Source organism: Mauremys mutica, chromosome 2 (assembly GCF_020497125.1).
Source record: "Mauremys mutica isolate MM-2020 ecotype Southern chromosome 2, ASM2049712v1, whole genome shotgun sequence".
In the NCBI taxonomy this organism is placed as follows: Eukaryota; Metazoa; Chordata; order Testudines; family Geoemydidae; genus Mauremys; species Mauremys mutica.
The window spans coordinates 5358679-5379097 of NC_059073.1; the positions used below are offsets into that span (position 1 = coordinate 5358679).

The window sequence follows — 20419 nt, forward strand, 5'->3', positions numbered from 1 at the left end:
GCGCAAGGACACAAGATTGAGAGCTGCCCTGACGGTGGAAAAGCGGGTGGCTATTGCAATGTGGAAGCTGGCAACTCCAGACAGCTACCGGTCGGTCGGGAACCAGTTTGGGGTGGGAAAGTCGACCGTTGGAATCGTGTTGATGCAAGTTTGCAGGGCCATTAATCGCATCCTGCTGAGGAGAACCGTGACTGTGGGGAACGTGCAGGACATTGTGGATGGCTTTTCAGAAATGGGTTTCCCTAACTGTGGAGGGGCAATAGATGGGACGCATATTCCTATTCTGGCACCACCCCACCTAGCCTACGAGTACATTAATCGCAAGGGGTATTTCTCTATGGTTCTCCAGGCGCTTGTGGATCACCGTGGGCGTTTCATTGATATTTACACAGGCTGGCCTGGAAAAGTGCATGATGCACGCATCTTTCGGAACAGTGGCCTGTTCAGGAAGATGCAGGAAGGTCATTTTTCCCAGACCGAAAGATCACAGTAAGGGACGTTGAAATGCCCATTGTGATCCTTGGGGACCCCGCTTACCCATTAATGCCTTGGCTCATGAAACCATATACAGGGAAGCTGAACAGGAGCCAGGACCGTTTCAACTACAGGCTGAGCCGATGCCGAATGACTGTGGAGTGTGCTTTTGGCCGTTTAAAAGCTCGCTGGAGATGTCTCTATGGGAAGCTAGACTTGGGGGAAAGCAGCATCCCCGCGGTTCTATCCGCGTGCTGTACCCTCCATAATATTTGTGAAGGGAAGGGTGAAGCATTCAGCCAGGCATGGACCAACGAGGTGCAAGTCCTGGAGGCTGAATTTGCACAGCCAGACAGCAGGGCTACTAGAGACGCCCACCACAGGGCAACAAGGATTAGGGATGCCTTGAGGGAGAAATTTGAGGCTGAAAGCCAACAGTAATGTTTTTTTGCCTTGACCAGGAGTGACGTGCACTGGTTACAGTGCTTTTCAGTGCCTGTGTTTTCCTTGATGTTTGTTACCTGTGTTTTCATTGGGGTTTGTTATCTTTCAGTTTATGCAATAATAAAAACTGATTCATAATCAAAGAAATCATTTATTTAAAAAAAATGAAGTACACGGGCAGGGGGGTTGGTTGTTGAACTGTACATTCATAGTTTCTCATATGTACTGCCAGGAGTGCTGTGCACCTCAGGATTGTACTGTTGCATGGTGATGGGGGTTGAGTGCAGAGGGTAAGGGTCGTAGTTCTCTGGGCTCATAGGTGACCGTACAGGTGTCGGGGGCAGCTGGTGATGGTGTAGGTAAGAACCTGGATGCTGGGGAACGGGACTTGGAGCTGACATTGGTGCATAGGGGAAAGAGGTTTGGGAGGGTGGGGGTTTGGCACGGTAGTGCTCTGCCTGCATTGCTACCATTGACTGCATACAGTCTGTTTGGCGCGCAATGAGGTTTATAAGCTGCCTCGTGGTTTTCTTCAGCGTCAACGCCTTTCTCCTGCTTTCTGTTTGCCTCCAGTGATGCATCTTTTCTCTTCATTCCTGCGCATTTTTATTCTCTGTTGCACACTGGTTCATAACTGCCTTCACCAGTTCTTCTTTGCTCTTGTTCGGTTTCCTCCTCAGGTTTTGCAGCTTTCTTTCAGTCACTGATAAGACTGGCCCAGGACTACTCAAGGTCACTGTAAAAAAACAGCAAATGATACATTTTAAGAGAGTTTCCATTGTGTATAATCTGAAGTTATTTTAAAGTCTCACAAGCATTCCTCACACATTTCAGCAACTACTCGAGAATTCACAGCCTCCCAGAAATGGTAATGGAAATTAACCCTGGGGTTTCCTTCCGCGGTGTGCTCGAGCAGGGGGGGTGCTTTCTTAAACGCAGCACCTCCATCTCCCTCAGGAATTAACCCTGGGGTTTCCTTCCGCGGTCTGCTCGAGCAGGGGGGGTGCTTTCTTAAACGCAGCACCTCCATCTCCCTCAGGAATTAACCCTGGGCTTTCCTTCCGCGGTCTGCTCGAGCAGGGGGGGTGCTTTCTTAAACGCAGCACCTCCATCTCCCTCAGGAATTAACCCTGGGCTTTCCTTCCACGGTCTGCTCGAGCAGGGTGCTTCTTGCTTCATGGCTAGACTGCCTGTTTCGGGGCTTTGTTAACCCTGGGGTTCCTGGGGTTCCTGCCTGCCGCGCTATGCAGTTGGGGAAACCAGCACTGAAACACTCCCTCCATTTCCCACAGGAGTTAATACTGGAAGATATCTCCCTTCTGCGGGTTACCAAAGAAGCAAGGGAGGGTCTCCTACAACAATGCGGATTCCGCCCGGGTCCTTATGCAGCGTGCCTCTGTGCAAGCATGGTTCCCCCACCCGTCCTGGAACAGTGGCGCGGACGCGTTAGCCTGAATGGGACAGGGACCACAATGGCTCTCCCTTTAAACTTGATCACGCGAATTGCCTATGCTCTTGCAGAAACTTTTGAAGAGATTACAGAGGCAGATTACTGCGACGTGATAGACCACATCAATGGGATATTCCATGTCTAGGCATGCAGGCATGCAGCCATACCATCCCCCCGAATCTCCCCAAACCTTTGCATTGCAATAAAAGCTGCTTACCTGGGACCTGCTCCTGTGATTCTTCTGCACCAAGTTCCAGGGGCTGCGACTGGCTAGCTTCCTCCTGGCTTGAGAAGAGCTCCTGACTGCATGCCTCCTCCGGGCTGGCTTCCCCCACCACAGTAGCCTCACTGTCTGCCTCCCCCTCCCCCTCCTCTACCGGCTCTGAACTGTCCATCGTGGTCCTTGGATTTACAGAGGGGTCACCCCCATAAATCGCATCCAGCTCCTTGTAAAAGCGGCAGGTCGTGGGGGCACTGCCGGATCTGCGGTTTCCCTCGCGTGCTTTGCAATAGGCACTCCGCAGCTCCTTTACTTTTACCCTGCACTGCACCGCGTCACGCTCATGGCCCCTTTCCATCATGGCTCTCGATACCTGGGCAAAGGTATCATAATTCTTACGGCTAGAGCGCAGCTGTGCCTGCACAGATTCCTCCCCCCAAACACTGATGAGGTCCATCAGCTCGCCATTGCTCCATGCTGGGGCTCGTTTGCCACGTGGAGGCATGGTCACCTGTAAAGATTCACTGATTGCATTCCATACCTGGCTGAGCAAACAGGAAGGGGATTTTTAAAATTCCCGGGCATTTAAAGGGCGGGTCACCTGAGGCCAGGGAAGTAGAGTCTGACCTGATGAGCAGAGTGGCTGAACAGGCATTCTGGGATACATCCTTATACCCTGGAGGCCAATCACAGCGCTGGTGTGTGGCCACACTTGATGACCAGCGCTGCAGCACCAGCGCTGGAATCCTTATTCCCCATGCCGAGAGGGGTGTTCGGCCAGCGCTGCAGCCAGGGAGTTGCAGCGCTGGAAGTGCCTTGCAGGTGTGGCCACTTACTAATTGCAGCGCTGGTGGAGGCTTTCCAGCGCTGCAAACCGTAAGTGTAGCCATACCCTGAGGGAGGCTTGGAAGACACCCACCTCCAGACAGCGACAACAGTTGCAGAGGGAATGGGAGCCAGAGCAAAGGACAATACAGCTTGTCAAGTGGGCCCCACAAAGAAGCACAGACATATTGACGGCCTCAGGGATTAGAAGCCAGCACCTGCTTTAGAAAACACCCTCTTTGAGCAGCATTGGGACAACACCCAGAGAAAAGCAGCACAAAGACCAACGGACACAGACCCAGATTTTGAATCTGGTCTAGATTTGCATAAAAGGGAAGCTGCTATAAATGTGAGGTGTCTTACAGGAGGACCCCGGGTCTCGTCTTGTCACCATCGGAGCATCGATCCGGATCGGCAGAAGCCCGGCTCCACCCCTCCCCCATCTAACTCACCTGGCCAGTGCAGTTAAGGGGAGCAACTAGTTGGTAACAACAGCAAGACGGAGTGTGTTTGTGTCTGTGTGTGTGTGTGAATGCATGACTGTGAGATATATCTCATATGCATATCATAGAGTATTAATTGATACCTGTATTACTAATAAATGTGGCGTTTTGCCTTAATCCCCCTGAAAAGATCCTGTATAGTACTTTGAGTACAACAGGTGGGGGCTGCACTTCGGCGGCGGGTCTCGCTTCGGCGGTAATTCGGCGGCGGGGGGGTCCTTCTGTCCTGGAGAGGAAGGACCCCACACCAGCGAAGACCGGGAGCGAAGAAGCTCCGGGGGCCCGGGCCCCGCCAGAGTTTTCTGGGGGCCCCGGAGCGAGTGAAGGACCCTGCTCCAGGGGCCCCGAAAAACTCTCGAGGGGGCCCCTGCTGGGCCCGGGGCAAATTGCCGCACTTGCCCCCAGCCCGGGCGGCCCTGCCAGCTGCCAAGGAGGCACGCTGCCAAAGGGCTTCCCTAAAGCAGCCACCCCCAAAGGCCCGGGCTGCGCTTTGCGGCTTTCCTTTCGCCCAGCCTCCCGCTCCCGGCGGCGGAGCCGAAGCGGCTGGCAGGGAGCGTTAGCGCAGACGGGCCTCGGGGCGCCTGCCGCCGCTTCGGCCACCTGCCCTCCCAGCCACGCCTGCTGCCAACGGGGCAAGACGTCCGGCTGGTTTCAAAGAAGAAAACCCAACCCCGCGCCATGGGTCCGGGTGCCCAAAGGCCAAGCCCTCCGCCTCGGGCACGGTGGGCGAGGCGGCTACGGCCTGGGAGACCTTAGCGGAAGCAAGCCAGGGCGAGGCGTCAAAAGCGTGTGTCCGAGGGAGAGCTGCAGCCGGGCAGCGTGAGGGAGCGTCAAAAGCCTACAGCACCCAGTATTCCCAGTAGGTCTCCCATCCAAGTACTAACCAGGCCCGCCCCTGCTTAGCTTCCGAGATCAGACGAGATCGGGCGTGTTCAGGGTGGTATGGCCGTAGACGTTGTTGCCTGCCGCTTTGTCTGCCTTTAAACAAACCGGCTGACGAGCCCTGCTGCTTCACCGATATCCAGTCCCGGCCCCTCCAGCACAGCCACGCGCCACCAGCCTCACACCCCTGCCCCCCCCACACCAACGCTCCCGCCCCGACCCACCAGCCGCAGACCCCCCCCCCCGCCCCTGGCCCGCACGCACCAGCCTAACGCTCCTCCCCACCCCTCACAAATACACCCCTCCCCCGCCCGCCCGCCAGCCGCGCACTCGCTCCTGAACGCGGGACCCTCACAAACCCGCCGCCCCCACCCACGACACAACCCCCCCCCAGGCGCGCCGCGGCGCAACGCAACGCCCAGGACCCCGCTGCCCCACGCACCCCCGCTGCCGCTCGCCCTCTGCTCACAGCTCCTGGCGCTCGCCGCACCTCACGCCGCCCTCCCTGGGGATGCCCTCCCGCACTTGGCCTGCCTATTGCTCGCTCCGGGAAACCCGGGACGCGCCGCCCGGAGGCCTCGCCCGCGTCCTGCCCCGTCTCCCGCTTCGCAAGGCCCCGGGGGAGGCAGGATGGGACACCGCCACCGCCACCGCCACGGCCTCCTCCTCAGGGGGATCAGCCCAGAGGAGACCAGCACCCAACTTCCCCCGAGGCGGGGACAGCTCCAGGCCCGCTGGCAGCCTTCCCGGGCAAAAGGGCCACCTTACGGCAGCAGCTGCCTCGCTCTCCTCCCGCTTTTAAAGGGCCAGCTGCCAGGGCCGCCCAGAGGATTCCGGGGGCCCGGGGTCTTGGGCGGTGGGGGCCCCCGCTTCGGTGGTAAGTCAGCGGCGGGGGGTCCTTCCGTTCCGGGACCCGCTGCCGAAGTGCCCCAAAGACCCACGGCGGGGACCCCCCGCCGCCGAATTACCGCCGAAGCGAGACCCGCCGCCGAAGTGCAGCCCCCACCTGTTGTACTCAAAGTACTATACAGGATCTTTTCAGGGGGATTAAGGCAAAACGCCACATTTATTAGTAATACAGGTATCAATTAATACTCTATGATATGCATATGAGATATATCTCACAGTCATGCATTCACACACACACACACACAGACACAAACACACTCCGTCTTGCTGTTGTTACCAACTAGTTGCTCCCCTTAACTGCACTGGCCAGGTGAGTTAGATGGGGGAGGGGTGGAGCCGGGCTTCTGCCGATCCGGATCGATGCTCCGATGGTGACAAGACGAGACCCGGGGTCCTCCTGTAAGACCCTCCTGTAAGGGTTTGTGTGGTGGGTGGGGGCGGCGGGTTTGTGAGGGTCCCGCGTTCAGGAGCGAGTGCGTGGCGGGCGGGCGGGCGGGGGAGGGGTGTATTTGTGAGGGGTGGGGAGGAGTGTTAGGCTGGTGCGTGCGGGCCAGGGGGCGGGGGGGGGTCTGCGGCTGGTGGGTCGGGGCGGGAGCGTTGGTGTGGGGGGGGCAGGGGTGTGAGGCTGGTGGCGCGTGGCTGTGCTGGAGGGGCCGGGACTGGATATCGGTGAAGCAGCAGGGCTCGTCAGCCGGTTTGTTTAAAGGCAGACAAAGCGGCAGGCAACAACGTCTACGGCCATACCACCCTGAACACGCCCGATCTCGTCTGATCTCGGAAGCTAAGCAGGGGCGGGCCTGGTTAGTACTTGGATGGGAGACCTACTGGGAATACTGGGTGCTGTAGGCTTTTGACGCTCCCTCACGCTGCCCGGCTGCAGCTCTCCCTCGGCCACACGCTTTTGACGCCTCGCCCTGGCTTGCTTCCGCTAAGGTCTCCCAGGCCGTAGCCGCCTCGCCCACCGTGCCCGAGGCGGAGGGCTTGGCCTTTGGGCACCCGGACCCATGGCGCGGGGTTGGGTTTTCTTCTTTGAAACCAGCCGGCCGTCTTGCCCCATTGGCAGCAGGCGTGGCTGGGAGGGCAGGTGGCCGAAGCGGCGGCAGGCGCCCAGAGGCCTGTCTGCGCTAACGCTCCCTGCCAGCCGCTTCGGCTCTGCCGCCGGGAGCGGGAGGCTGGGCGAAAGGAAAGCCGCAAAGCGCAGCCCAGGCCTTTGGGGGTGGCTGCTTTAGGGAAGCCCTTTGGCACCGTGCCTCCTTGGCAGCTGGCAGGGCTGCCCAGAGGGGGGGGCAAGTGGGGCAATTTGCCCCGGGCCCAGCAGGGGCCCCCTCGAGAGTTTTTCGGGGCCCCTGGAGCAGGGTCCTTCACTCGCTCCGGGGGCCCCAAAAAACTCTGGCGGGGCCCGGGCCCCCAGAGCTTCTTCGCTCCCGGTCTTCGCTGGCTGGGGGTTCTTCCTCTCCGGGACAGAAGGATCCCCCCGCCGCCGAATTACCGCTGAAGCGGGACCCGCCGCCGGAGTGCAGCCAGGTCTTCGGTGGTAATTCGGCGTGGGAGTGGGGGGGTCCTTCCGTTCCGGGACCCGCCGCCGAAGTGCCCCGAAGACCCGCGGTGGGGGCTGCACTTCGGCGGCGGGTCTCGCTTCGGCGGTAATTCGGCGGCGGGGGGGTCCCCGCCGTGGGTCTTTGGGGCACTTCGGCGGCGGGTCCCAGAACTGAAGGACCCCCCGCCCCTGACTTACCGCCGAAGCGGGGGCCCCCCGCCGCCCAAGGCCCCGGGCCCCTGGAATGCTCTGGGTGGCCCTGCGGAATTGCTGTAATTCATTCCCTGTTGGAACAAGGCCGCAAGCCCTGGCAGATCTCCAGTTGCGGCAGAGCTCAGCCGCCTGTCTGCTCAGCAGCACGGGTCACCGGGAGAGCATCGCCCGCTGCTCCAGCCTCAGTACTAACCCCACACTCAGCAGAGCCTAGTTCCAGGTCATGGGCTCTCTCCTGCCGATCCTCAAAGCCCCCTGCACTGGCCTGGCCCAGGAACCCAAGAAACCCACCAGGTTCCACTGAGACAAGCAAACGGGGACAGACAGGGAGGCCGAGCGCAGGAGGTGGCCATTCCCCAGAAGCCGAACCCTGGCTGGCCTGGGCCTCTCTGCGCTGAGTGCCACGTGCGGAGCTCAGCTCCGGGCCAGAGACACCAGCTCCGGCACGGCTTTCCCGTCCCCCCGACCGACTCCAGCGCTTTCACCTCCACCCCAGGACGGAGGGCGGCCGGGGGATTGCTTGGGACGGGAGTTGTTCAGAGATCACAGTGAGAGCAGCCACATGAGCCCCAGGACAGACACAACCCGTCACGCCAGCCCCAGCCCCGGCCCCGGCCAGGGGCCAGCAATCAAAGGGGCTCGGCAGGGAGCAGGCACCACACGTGGGGACACGCCCCAGGCTCCACCCTGAGCCCCAGCTGGGCCCAGCCGCCAGAGCCGCGGCCTGCGGAACTCCCGGCCACAAGGGGCGGGGGCGGAGCGGGACCAGCCCCGTCCTTCCAACTTCGGGGGCGGGGCCAGCTCGGGGCTCCGCCCATTCTGCCCACCACGGCGAAGGGGGCGTGCGGGCCAATCAGCGAGCGCTGTGTAGGATGGAGGCGGGGCCTGGATCCGCAGGGTCCCGTCAGAGCCGGGCAGGAGAGGCGCCCCGATCCAGGCGGCCCAATCGGCGTTCGCCCTGGTGGAGGGGGTGGAGCCTGGGAGCGGGCGGGCCAATCACCGCGCGGGTGAGTGAGGGGGCGGAGTCCTGGCGGCCCGTGGCGGCGGTAGCGGACGCTGACAGCGGCGGTCATGGAGCTGCGGCGGACGGTGAGGAGAACTGCGGGCCCCACGCCTGGGCGGGGGCTGCCGGGACCGGACCCTGGGGCCTGGGTCCACCTGGCTGCGGGGCGGGAGGCGGCCGGGGCCGGGGCTGGGGCTGGGGCTGGGGCTGGCTGCTGGGTTTACGGTATCGCTCCCGCCCCCGCGTGCTTCCCGCGGGCTGGCTATTGTGTGCATTACGGTACCGCCCCGGTACTTCCCGCGGGCTGGCTATTGTGTGCATTACGGTAACACCCCCCCTTGCTTCCCGCGGGCTGGCTATTGTGTGCATTACGGTAACACCCCCCCCCCCCTTGCTTCCCGCGGGCTGGCTACTTAGTTTACGGTATCGCCCCGGTACTTTCCGCGGGATGGCTATTGTGTGCATTACGGTACCACCCCGGTACTTCCCGTGGTCTCGTTATTGGGTGCATTACGGAACCACCTCCCCCCCCCCCCCCCCGCCGTGCTTCCCGCGGGCTGGCTATTGGGTTTACGGTATCGCCCCGCGGGCTGGCTATTGTGTGCATTACGGTACCGCCCCGGTACTTCCCGCGGGCTCGTTATTAGGTGCATTACGGTGTCCGTCCTCCCACCCAGTACTTCCCGCGGTCTGGTTACTGTGTTTACGGTATCACCCCCACCCCGCGGGTTGACTATTGTGTGCATTACGGTAGCCCCCCGCCAACCACTTCCCAAGGGCTTCATATTGTATGATTACGGTACCCCCCCCACCCCAGCCCGGTACCTCTTGCTGGCTAGTTATTGGGTGCATTACGGTACCACCCCCGCCCCCTGCTTCTCAAGGGGTGATTATTAGGTCCATTACTGTGTGCATTACGGTACCGCCCCTCCTTCCCTAGTGCTGGGTGTTATGCGGATTTCACGATATTCCCCACACACACACCTGTGGTTCCTGAGTGCTGGGTGTTATGGTCATTACGGTACCGCCCCCCCCCATCCCCCCCGGAGTGCTGGGTGTTGTGTGCATTACGGTACACACACCCCATGGTGCCAGCCCAGGTTCTGCACCAGCCCGGGGTGCCCACAGTCCGAGAGCCCCAAGCTTCTGTGCTGCCAGTTCTGCCCCACACCCCGCCCCGCCCCAGCATAGACGCCCTGGGGAGTCGGTCTCTGCCCCGCCCTGACCACGGGGCTAGCACGTGGCAGGCAGCCCCTGTGGCTGGCTAGTGAGGATGGGGCAGGGGAGGCGGATACCTGCTCCCGGGCGGTGCAGCCTGGGCTCACCAGGCCTGGTCTGCCCCAGAGGTTGCCCCAGCTGGGACGCGGCACCGGGGGCCCTTGCCAGGCAGGGCTGGTGTCTCGGAGCCCTCGCTCCCAGGACAGGGGAGGCTGTTTGCGCCCGGGCCCCAGATCTGCCCAGCGTGCCTGGCACTGGAAAAACACCCCGAGGCTGATTGGGAAACAGATTTCTGAAGGCGACGCGCCAAGGCCGGCTGGGGGGCTGTGGCGGGGGGAGGAGAGGGGGCTGCGGCTGCAGCCTTGAACCGCTCCGCCGTGGGACAGGCGGGAGGCCCCTTGATTTCGTGTTCCCTCCCTCAAGGACAAGTTGTTAATCCGGCCTGGAAACAGCCGCCTGCTCCTTGCGAGTGCCCGTGCTGGGCTCCCAGACAGGGACGGGGGGGTGCCCCCATGGTGCTGCCCGGGGGGCAGATCTGCCGCCTCTCCTCTCGCTGGGTGGCATTGGGGAGGGCGCGAAGGCAGGAGCCCGGGTGCCGAGCCCGCGGTTCAGCCAGGCGTTGTGCAGTCAGCGCCCACGGGGGGAAGCTGGTTTCGCCCGCCGGCTCCTGGGGGCGGGGGCAGGGACTGTCTGGGCTGGGCACTGTGCCAGGGATGGGCAGCCCCAGGGCCACTTCGGGTCCCCAGATCATTTTATTTGGCCCTCCACAGCCCGATGCGGAGCAGCAGCCTGGTGGCGCCAGGCCCTGGAAGGGGATAAAGCGGGTGCCACGGGGACAGGCCCCCACCTCTTTGTGTCACATGATGCTGTGGCGAGAGACAACGGCCAGAGCTGGGCCCAACCCTATGGGACAGGACCTGACCCCTCCTCCCCGGGCATCACCCACCACCCCGGGGACAGGACCCGACCCCCCTCTCCCTCCTTCACCCACCACCCTGGGGCAGGACCCGACCCCTCCTCCCTGCTTCACCCACTACCCTGAGCGCAGAGCCTGACCCCGGCATCACCCACCACCCCGGGGACAGGACCCGACCCCCCTCTCCCTCCTTCACCCACCACCCTGGGGCAGGACCCGACCCCTCCTCCCTGCTTCACCCACCACCCTGAGCGCAGAACCTGACCCCGGCATCACCCACCACCCCGGGGACAGGACCCGACCCCCCTCTCCCTCCTTCACCCACCACCCTGAGCGCAGAACCTGACCCCGGCATCACCCACCACCCCGGGGACAGGATCCTACCGCCCTCTCCCTCCTTCACCCACCACCCTGAGCGCAGAACCTGACCCCGGCATCACCCACCACCCTGGGGACAGGATCCGACCCCCCCTCTCCCTCCTTCACCCACCACCCTGGGGACAGGATCCGACCCCTCCTTCCCCAGCTTCACCCACCACCCAGAGCGCAGAATCCAACCCCTCCTCCCCCGGCTTCACCCACCACCCTGGGGGCAGGACCCGAGCCCGAACCCTCCCCTCCCGGTTTCACCCACCCACCCCGGGGACAGGACCTGACCCCCCCCCCACGGCTTCACCCACCCATCCCTAATCCCTCCTCCCCCAGCTTCACCCACCACCCTGGGGGCAGGACCCGACCCCCCATCCCATTGTGCTGCTCGGGCTTTGGGCCAGCGTTTGGCTCCGGCGGCCGTTTGGTCTCGAGAACCTTTGGAAGAAGGAACCAAAGCGCAGCCAGGCGGCGGCTGCTCTTTGTTACTGAGTGCGGCTGGCAGGCGGCTCCGCGCCGTGGGGCTCGTGCGGGCTGCGCTGCTCGGGCTCCTGGGGGGGGGGGAACGCGTTCTCCTAGGCTGGCCGGCCCAGACCCAGACCCAGACCCCAGCCAGCGCCTGCTTTCTGACTTCCCCAGGGGCTGAGGCAAACTGCTCCCCCGGCACGTGCGTGCGAGCGACAACCCCCGTTTGCACCGCGTAACAACGCGGTGCTGATCCCAACGGTTCGAGCAGGCTGCACGCGCTGCCTCCGCCTCACCACGTCCTCACCTGCTGTGCCCCAGCGCAGGCAGCTGGCGGGAAGGGGGCCTGCTCGGCAGGACTCCTGGGTTCTGCTGTAGGGTGACTGGCTGGCAAGTGTGAAAAATGGGGACGGGGTGGGGGGTGATAGGAGCCTGTGTAAGGCAAAGCCCCGAATATCGGGATTGTCCCTATAAATCAGGACAGCTGGTCACCCTCGGTCCGTGCTCTGCCGCTTGTCTTGTGCCCGGGGGCACGTCACTGCAGGATGCGCCGGGGAGGGTGGGAGTCCTCGTGCGCTGCTCTGCACAGCTGTGGGTGGTGGTCGTGAACAGCCGCTGGCTGCAGCTGTGCTGTCGAGGCGGCAGGCGGTTGCCGGTGCCGTGGGGCCTTGGTGCTGCGCTCTGGGACGCTGTGGCTCTGATGGCCGGTGTCGGGCACGTTCCGGGTGCCGTGAGCTGCCCTCACGAGAAGCGTGGCCTGCGGTGCAGCCGGGCATGGTGGGATGGGCACGCTGCCAGTTCTGGGCCTCACCGTGTTTCCCTGGGAGCAGCTGGGGATGGGGGGAGCTCTGGCTGGTGCCCCGGGCATGTCTTGGGCCCTGGCAGCTCCGTGCTGCCCAGTGGCAGTGAGTTCCGCAGGCAGTGCCGGGGCGGCCGTTCCTCGCCAGCACTGTCGGAGTCCCGCTGATCATTGTGCCTTGGCCCCCAGGTGCAGCTCTGCCGCTTTCACTCCCTCCTGCTGCAGAGGAGGTGCCCGTGGCAGCCGCCTGCCCTGCACTGCCGACACAGGGCCAGCCCTCCGATGCAATGGTAAGCCCTTCGCCCGGGGAGCCGGGAGCCCTCCAGCCCAGGGGCGGGGGGGCTGTCCCCTTGTTACCCACTTGGGTGGGTTGGAAACACTCCTCCCCATGGCGCTCACCCCATGCCCCGCTCCAGGCCTGTCTGCACCCGCCTGCCGGGCAGAAATAACGGGAAGGGGGACACTGAGATTGCTCAGGCAGGGCAAACTGCAAAGACTGGTGGGTTATTCAGCCAGCCAGCCACAAAACAGCTTCTCTAATACCTTAGTGGTGACCCAGGAGCCAACACAGCTCCCCGAGAGCGAGCCAGCCCTGGGCTCCCCCCGACAGCCCATCAGACACGCTGAGGATTCCCCTTGGGTAGAAAGTTCTACCAGTCGGACACAGCATCCCCTAGCACAGCATCGGACACAGGGGATCGGACACAGCATCCCCTAGCTCAGATCTCACCGAAACACACGCTTCCAGCCAGCTCTTATTAACCAGGCTAAGATTTCTTAACCAAGACAAGAGGGGATCATGGTTAAAAGCTGGTTATACATCCAGCTATGAACAGACTCTCCCATCCGTTTCATAGCAGACACGGTGAGCTGCTGAGTGCAAAAAGTTCTTGCCAGAATCGGGTTCCAGTCCATGTGTAGAGTTTGTCCTGATCCTTCCACGAGGAGGAGCAGGGGGCTCCAGACTGGAGCTGGACACCTCAGTCTTGTGACTCAAGCTTCCCCTGATGAAGCTTAAGCAGATGTGAGCTACAGGATCAGGGCCCTGGAGTTCCTGTCTCGATCTCCAGCAGGCTGCGACCGCCGCTGGCCAGCAGGGTTCCCTGCGTGGAGCTTCGTGTACACCCACGGGACTACTTGCATTCACCTCCCGTTGGTTGTTATACACACAAACATTGTGGCTTTGCGGTGAAGCCTCCTATGAACAAAGCCTGTGTATACACCCGGAACTAGTTGCATTCACCAGCACAAGGTCATTCTCCATTGGGCAGCTCACAAACTTCAATGAGAAACCGAGCCAGTGAGATTATCACACCCCGGTTCCACCCACACGGTAATGCCCGACTGATCTCTGGAGCAATAGACTCTAGTGCAGGCAGTGCCGGCCAGGGACCGGCCGGTTCCCCGGGGAACCTCGGACCCGAGCAACGCCCACAGGCAATCGGGAGTCGCCGCAGATTCTCTCCCGGTCCAGGTTCTGGGCTCTGCCATGGCTGGAGCTCTGTACGGACTGGCCAATGGCCATTTACAGACTCCTCCAGTGTGGCTGTGAAGGTAGATTTGGGGTCATTTCGCCTGCTAGTCGCGTGACCCGGTCAGGCTCCGGGTCACAGGGGCTTGGGCACTGCCCGCCCTGCTGTGCCGCCAGCCGAGGCCTGTTTGGGGAGGGTGTGGCCTGGCTCTGCTGCACTGGGGGCAGGGAGGTCCCAGGGGCCGGAGAGGTCACAAGAGAGAGGGGTGGTCACAGGGGGCATGGTGGCCGTGGCAGGGAGGGGGGTGGTAGCCACGGGGGGGGCAGGGCAGTCACATGGGGGGGCTGGAGGCCATGGGGGGGCTCTCACCGCTGTCCCCTTGTCCCCCCCAGCTGGGACCGGTGCAGGGGGCTGCTGCGGAAGGGGCTGCTGGTTGCGGGGCTGGGGCTGCCCCTGGCGGCTGGGCTACGCTACGGCCTGGCTGACGCCCCGGAGCAGAGGAAGATGCGGCTGCTGGTGGAGGGCGTCGGGCGCTTCGGCAGGTGGGTGTTGGCCGGGCCCGGGGACAAGGGGCTCGCTCTACACAGGCACCCAGGTGACTCTAGGGCCTGGGGAAGGCGTGAGCTCCCAGGCCCCACTGCAGGGGGAACCAGGACTCCTGGGTTCTCTGCTGGCCCCAGGCCAGTCGCCACCCCTCCTTCCATGGCCGTGCTGAGCCATCCCCCCTGTCCCCGCAGGTCCCTGTACCTGGGCACGTGCATCTCGCTGGATTACTGGCGGACGGCCCACGTGACGCTGCGGGGCGTGGACGAGGTATGTTCCCTGCCACATGGGGACCGGCCTGTCCCTGGGCTGTGACCCAGTGCCAGTCCCCTCCAAAGCCAGTCGGGTCACTGCCCGGCGCCCCGATCCCACGGTGATGGGCATGGGGTCAGTGTGCTGATGCTGCCTGGAGCCCCTCTGCTGCCGCTGGTGTCCTGGGCAGGGCCCGTCTCCCTGGCCATGCAGCCCCCAGGGTGCAGCGCCCCCTGCTGGTGAGCATGTCCCTCCATCGCAGCCCCCTTACCCCTCTTTGCTTGGGACATGCCCCCTGCTGGCCGGGACCAGGCACCCCCTGCTGGCCGCACCCAGGCGCCTGCGCCCCCTGCTGGCCGGGACCAGGCACCCCCTGCTGGCCGCACCCAGGCGCCTGCGCCCCCTGCTGGCCGGGACCAGACACCCCCTGCTGGCCGCACCCAGGCGCCTGCGCCCCCTGCTGGCCGGGACCAGGCACCCCCTGCTGGCCGCACCCAGGCGCCTGCGCCCCCTGCTGGCCGGGACCAGACACCCCCTGCTGGCCGCACCCAGGCGCCTGCGCCCCCTGCTGGCCGGGACCAGGCACCCCCTGCTGGCCGCACCCAGGCGCCTGCGCCCCCTGCTGGCTGGGACCAGACACCCCCTGCTGGTCGCACCCAGACGCCTGCGCCCCCTGCTGGCCGGGACCAGACACCCCCTGCTGGCTGCACCCAGGCGCCTGCGCCCCCTGCTGGCCAGGACCAGGCACCCCCTGCTGGCCGCACCCCGGCGCCTGCACCCCCTGCTGGCCGGGACCAGACACCCCCTGCTGGCCACACCCAGGCGCCTACGCCCCCTGCTGGCCGTTCCCCCCCCCCCCCCCCGGTGCTGACGGCTGCTCCCCGCCGCGTGTTTTTGTCGTCAGAACAGCCCAGAGTACAAGGAGGTGATGTCAGCCTGTCACCAGCGGGCGGCCGACCGCCTGGTGCAAGGCGCCATCTACAATGGGGGCCTGTACATCAAGCTGGGCCAGGGCCTGTGCGCCTTCAACCACCTCCTGCCGCCCGAGTACATCAGCACCTTGCGCGTGCTGGAGGACCAGGCCCTCAAGAGGGGCTGCGGGGAGGTGAGTGCCAGCTCCCCGGGGCTCCTGGGGACGGGGTGCGGGGAGGTGAGGGCCGGCTCCCCGGGGCTCCTGGGGACGGGGTGCGGGGAGGTGAGGGCCGGCTCCCTGGGGACGGGGTGCGGGGAGGTGAGTGCCAGCTCCCCGGGGCTCCTGGGGACGGGGTGCGGGGAGGTGAGGGCCGGCTCCCCGGGGCTCCTGGGGACGGGGTGGGGGGAGGTGAGTGCCGGCTCCGTGGGGCTCCTGGGGACGGGGTGCGGGGAGGTGAGGGCCGGCTCCGTGGGGCTCCTGGAGACGGACTGCGGGGAGGTGAGTGCCGGCTCCCCGGGGCTCCTGGGGACGGGGTGTGGGGAGGTGAGTGCCGGCTCCCCGGGGCTCCTGGGGACGGACTGCGGGGAGGTGAGTGCCGGCTCCCCGGGGCTCCTGGGGACGGGGTGTGGGGAGGTGAGTGCCGGCTCCCCGGGGCTCCTGGCGACGGGGTGTGGGGAGGTGAGTGCCGGCTCCGTGGGGACAGGGAGGTGAGGGCCGGCTCCCCGGGGTTCCTGGGGACGGGGTGCGGGGAGGTGAGTGCCGCTCCCCGGGGCTCCTGGAGACGGGGAGGTGAGGGCCGGCTCCCCGGGGCAGAGCAGTGGGCTTCATGGGGCTCCTGGAGACGGGCCTCTCCTTAGGCACCACCACTGCCCCCAGAGCAAGGGGCCAGGCTGGCAGCCCTGGAGCCCCCTCTGCCCCTAGCTTCACCAGGGGTGGGCTGGGCAGAGCTCTCCATTCTGCACACCACTGACTGCTCCTGGATGCCACTGAGCACCCACCCGGGCCCCCCGCCCTCTGGCGCATGGGCGCTGGCTGCTTCTGCAGGCTGGGTGAGGGGGACGCCTGCCCGACAGACCCCCCCCCCCCCCCAACTCACAGCACACCGGGTACAGCTGGAAACTCCAGTTTGGTCTCCGCTGCCTTGGGGCCGCTCAGAACCAGCGCCCCCGCATGTGGCATGTCTGGCTGCCCCTGCCCTCTCTGGGCACGAGCCAGTGCCGGAGGGCAGCTCCCTGACGGCCAGCGCTCCCCGTCTCCTGCCGCAGGTGGATGAGTTGTTCCTGGAAGATTTCAAAGCCACGGCCGACGCGCTCTTCCGGGAGTTCAACTACCAGCCCATGGCCGCGGCCAGCCTGGCCCAGGTGCACAAGGCCCGGCTCCAGGACGGCACCCTGGTGGCTGTGAAGGTGCGTGAGCTGGCAGGGCGGGTGTGGCTGACCTCCCTTGCTGGGGTCCTGGAGCCGGAGGGGCCCCCAAGTCCTGGCCCCAGCCTGGGCTGAGAGCAGCCCCATGCTGCTGGGTGGGGGCAGGGGCAGGCGGCTCAGGCTGCTGGAGGGGGCCTGCAGGGTGGAGGACAGGCCAGGACTCGCCTGCATGGGAAATCTCCAGCAGCTGCTCCCCCAGGGCTGGGGCCAGGAGGGAGATGGGGGCTCTGCCCCAGGCAGGGGTGTGCAGCACCCAGCATGGAGCGGCCCCGATCCCTGCCGGGCACCTCCTGGGCACAGATACCCAGCACTAGGAGCCAGGATGCTGCCGGCTCTATGGGGCTGCAGTCCGAGTCCTGCCTGCAGGGGGCACTGCCCAATCCTGGTGCTGCCAACCCGAGCCCCCCTGCACGTGGTGGGGCCTGGTCCCAGGCTGGGGGTGGTGAACTGCATTCTGGGCCCTGGGATGCCCCGTGTGGCTGGGCGTCTCTGAGGGCAGCAGCAGCCGAGGCGGGGTCCCAGCGCGCTCCGTCTCCGCCTCCCCAGGTGCAGTACATCGACCTGAGGGACAGGTTCGACGGGGACATCCGCACGCTGGAGCTGCTGCTGCGCATCGTCGAGTTCATGCACCCCAGCTTTGGGTTCAGCTGGGTCCTGAAGGTACCGGCGCCGCCCGAGCCCCTTGGACCCACACCCAGCTAGTGCCGCAGCAGCCTGCGCTCCTAGCACCTGCCCCGGGCATCCCGGGCCAGGAGCTTCCCTTTGTGCCGGCAGGACGAGGCACCGAGGGTTGACCTGGGGGCAGTCGGTGCCCCATGCTGCGGGCCGTGTGCCCCCCTTGGCGTGGGAACGCTCGCGCTAGCCCGCCTGCCCCTGCCCTCCCTCTCCGCAGGACCTGAAGGAGACGCTGGCCCAGGAGCTGGACTTCGAGAACGAGGGCCGGAACGGGGAGCGCTGTGCCCGGGACCTGCACCACTTCCCCTACGTCGTGGTCCCCAAGGTGCACTGGGACAAGTGCAGCAAGGTGGGGACGCGGGACGGCTGGGCCCCATCTCCAGCAGCCAGCTGGGTGGGACGCCTGGCTGCAGCCTAAGCTGCTGGGCTGGGGCAGCTGCAGCCCCCCCCCCCATCCCCTGTGGCCGGGTGGGTTGAGCCCTGGGAGGCAGCTGGGGACACCCCCTCACCGCCAGAGCAGCTCCTCCCCCAGGGGGCACAGGAGACCCCCTCGCCCTGGTACCTGGACCTGCCTGTACCCTGGGGCCATAGCAGGGGGCGAGGAGCTGGCTGCTGGCTGCCCCCTGGGAGAGCAGGGCCCTGGCTCCTCCTGACCCCCGTCTGCTCCCCGCAGAGAGTCCTGACGGCAGATTACTGCGAAGGCTGCAAAATCAACAACGTGGAGAGCATCAGGGCGCAGGGGCTGGACCTCAGAGACGTGAGTGAGGCACTGCCGTTCGGCCAAGTGGGAGCCCAGCTCCCTGGGGACCAGGAAGTAGGGCCCAAGGGGCAGAGTCCCAGTGGATTCTGGGAACCTGCCCCGGGCATAGGGCTGCCACGTTTAAGCTCCCCACCCCCATGCTGCGAGGTGGAGACAGTCCACTCCGGAGGCAGCTGCATTCACCGGCAGGCAGAGCCCCCCGTTCTGCGAGCGCTGCAGAAGGATGGCACCTGCTGAGGGGCCGTCGCTGGTCAATGTACCCTGCCCGTGAGCCCCCTTGGCGAGACTCCCTCTGCCACCTCGGGGCGCTCTGGCTCGTGCTCTGGCTCACCCCGTCTCGCCCTCTTGCAGACCGCAGACAAGCTGATCCAGATGTTCGCCGAGCAGATCTTCTACACGGGCTTCATCCATGCGGACCCGCACCCTGGGAACGGTATGGGGGCTGGGGGAGCAGGGAAGGGGTCTCCCTGGGCCAGCACTGCCCTCCATGGGCGCCTCTGTCCCCCAGGCTGGGCCGGGGGTCCCTCCCCACCCAGAGCGCCGAGGGGAGGTGGCCAGTGGTGGAAGCAGGTGGGGGGCCCGGGCCCAGGGCGCCGTGCAGTGACCCGCTCTGTGTTGCAGTGCTGGTGCGGAGGGGCCCCGACGGGAAGGCCCAGCTGGTGCTGCTGGATCACGGGCTCTACGAGTTCCTCAGTGAGAGGTAGGGACCGGGCGGGGGGCCGGGGGGCCGCGCTCCAGGGTCCGTCTCCACCCCGCGTGGGGCAGGCAGCCCTGGGTGACACGGGCCCTCTCCCCGTGGCAGGGACCGGACGGCACTGTGCAAGCTGTGGCGAGCCATCATCCTGCGGGATGACGCGGGCATGAGGGCCTGCTCCGCCGAGCTGGGCGTGAAGGGTGAGTGGGGGCTCGGGGGGGCTCCGGGCGTGGGGGATCCGGGCGTGGGGGACACGGTGAGAGGGGCCCCAGGCAATTCCCATGCTGGGGGGCTGGTTCACTCAGAGCCTCCGGTCGCTAGCCTGGGCCCCTGGGCTCTGCCCCGGCTCCCCTGACGGCCAGGCCTGGCCTCGCCCCAGATTATTTCCTCTTCTGCGAGATCCTGATGCAGAGGCCCATCCACATGGGGCAGCTGAGGCTGGCCAACATCCTGACGTGGGAGGAGACGCGCTACATGCAGGCCATGGCCCAGCACCACTTCGATCGCATCATGCAGGTGCTCAAGGACCTGCCCCGGCCCATGCTGCTCGTCTTCCGCAACATCAACACGGTGCGGAGCATCAACCTCGCCCTGGGCGCCCCCGTCGACCGCTACTTCGTCATGGGCAAGAGGTGAGGGGGCCACAGGCCGCAGCAAGGGAGCTGAGCCCGCTGGGCCGCACCGGTGTGGGGCTGGGCCCAGGGTGATGCCTCGGGCCTGACCTGCCCCTCTGTCCCAACAGCGCCGTGAAGGGCTGGAGCCGGATCGCTGGCCACAGCTCCTCAGGCATCCGCAGCAGCACCCTCTTCTGCTGGCTCCGGGTGAAGTGGGAGAGCCTCAAGTTCGAGATCGCCCTCAGGTAGGGGGGGCGCGCGGGCTCCGGCACCGGGGGGTCGGCTCGACCCGGGGGCGCGCGCGGGCTCCGGCACCGGGGGGTCGGCTCGACCCGGGGGGCGCGCGCGGGCTCCGGCACCGGGGGGTCGGCTCGACCCGGGGGGCGCGCGCGGGCTCCGGCACCGGGGGGTCGGCTCGACCCGGGGGGCGCGCGCGGGCTCCGGCACCAGGGGGCTGGCTCGACCCGGGGGGCGCACGGGCTCCCGACCCAGGGGGTGCTGCCGGCACACGCTCCATGCTGGCTCTTGCTTCCTCCCCAGGAAGGAGATGTTCTCCATGAGGCTGATGGCCTCCCTCATTCGCTTCCTCGCCTACGTGGGCTTCCTCTCCGAGAGCGAGCAAATCTACGAGTACCTCCAGGCCTAGCTGAGCCGCGGCGGAGACGGGCAGAGCCAGGCCTGCTGTGCCCGGCCGGCCGGATTGGACGCCAGGGGCAGCGCCTTGCCACCGGGAGCCTGGGCTGTTCCCTGTGGCTGCATCGGCTCCGGGGGCCACACAGACTCTGATCTTACACTAATAAAACGTGCCCCACAGCGGGTGGTCAGTGGTGCTGCAAGGGGAGCGG

General features: G+C 65.3%; 1 protein-coding gene and 2 non-coding genes across 4 annotated transcripts; 2 read left to right on the forward strand and 1 right to left on the reverse strand.

Annotated features, from left to right (window-relative positions):
- Positions 1-4751: 4751 nt before the first annotated feature.
- On the reverse strand, positions 4752-4870 carry LOC123365492. The gene has a single exon (XR_006577626.1). It is a non-coding gene; the product is annotated as a 5S ribosomal RNA (ribosomal RNA).
- Positions 4871-6437: 1567 nt separating this feature from the next.
- On the forward strand, positions 6438-6556 carry LOC123365493. The gene has a single exon (XR_006577627.1). It is a non-coding gene; the product is annotated as a 5S ribosomal RNA (ribosomal RNA).
- A 1899-nt stretch (positions 6557-8455) lies between these two features.
- ADCK5 (aarF domain containing kinase 5) lies at positions 8456-20419 on the forward strand. Of its 2 annotated transcripts, none has more exons than XM_045003752.1 (15): positions 8456-8546; positions 12417-12517; positions 14092-14241; positions 14437-14512; positions 15399-15599; positions 16673-16813; positions 17378-17491; positions 17724-17855; positions 18180-18263; positions 18618-18699; positions 18888-18966; positions 19069-19160; positions 19477-19592; positions 19703-19819; positions 20115-20419. In XM_045003752.1, the coding sequence occupies exons 1-15, from the start codon at positions 8529-8531 to the stop codon at positions 20358-20360; spliced, it is 1749 nt and encodes a 582-aa protein (XP_044859687.1). In that variant the 5' UTR covers positions 8456-8528; the 3' UTR covers positions 20361-20419. The 2 variants fall into 2 exon arrangements, with proteins under 2 accessions (XP_044859687.1, XP_044859688.1); XM_045003753.1 differs by having other exon boundaries at positions 8457-8546; positions 19340-19592; positions 20115-20364.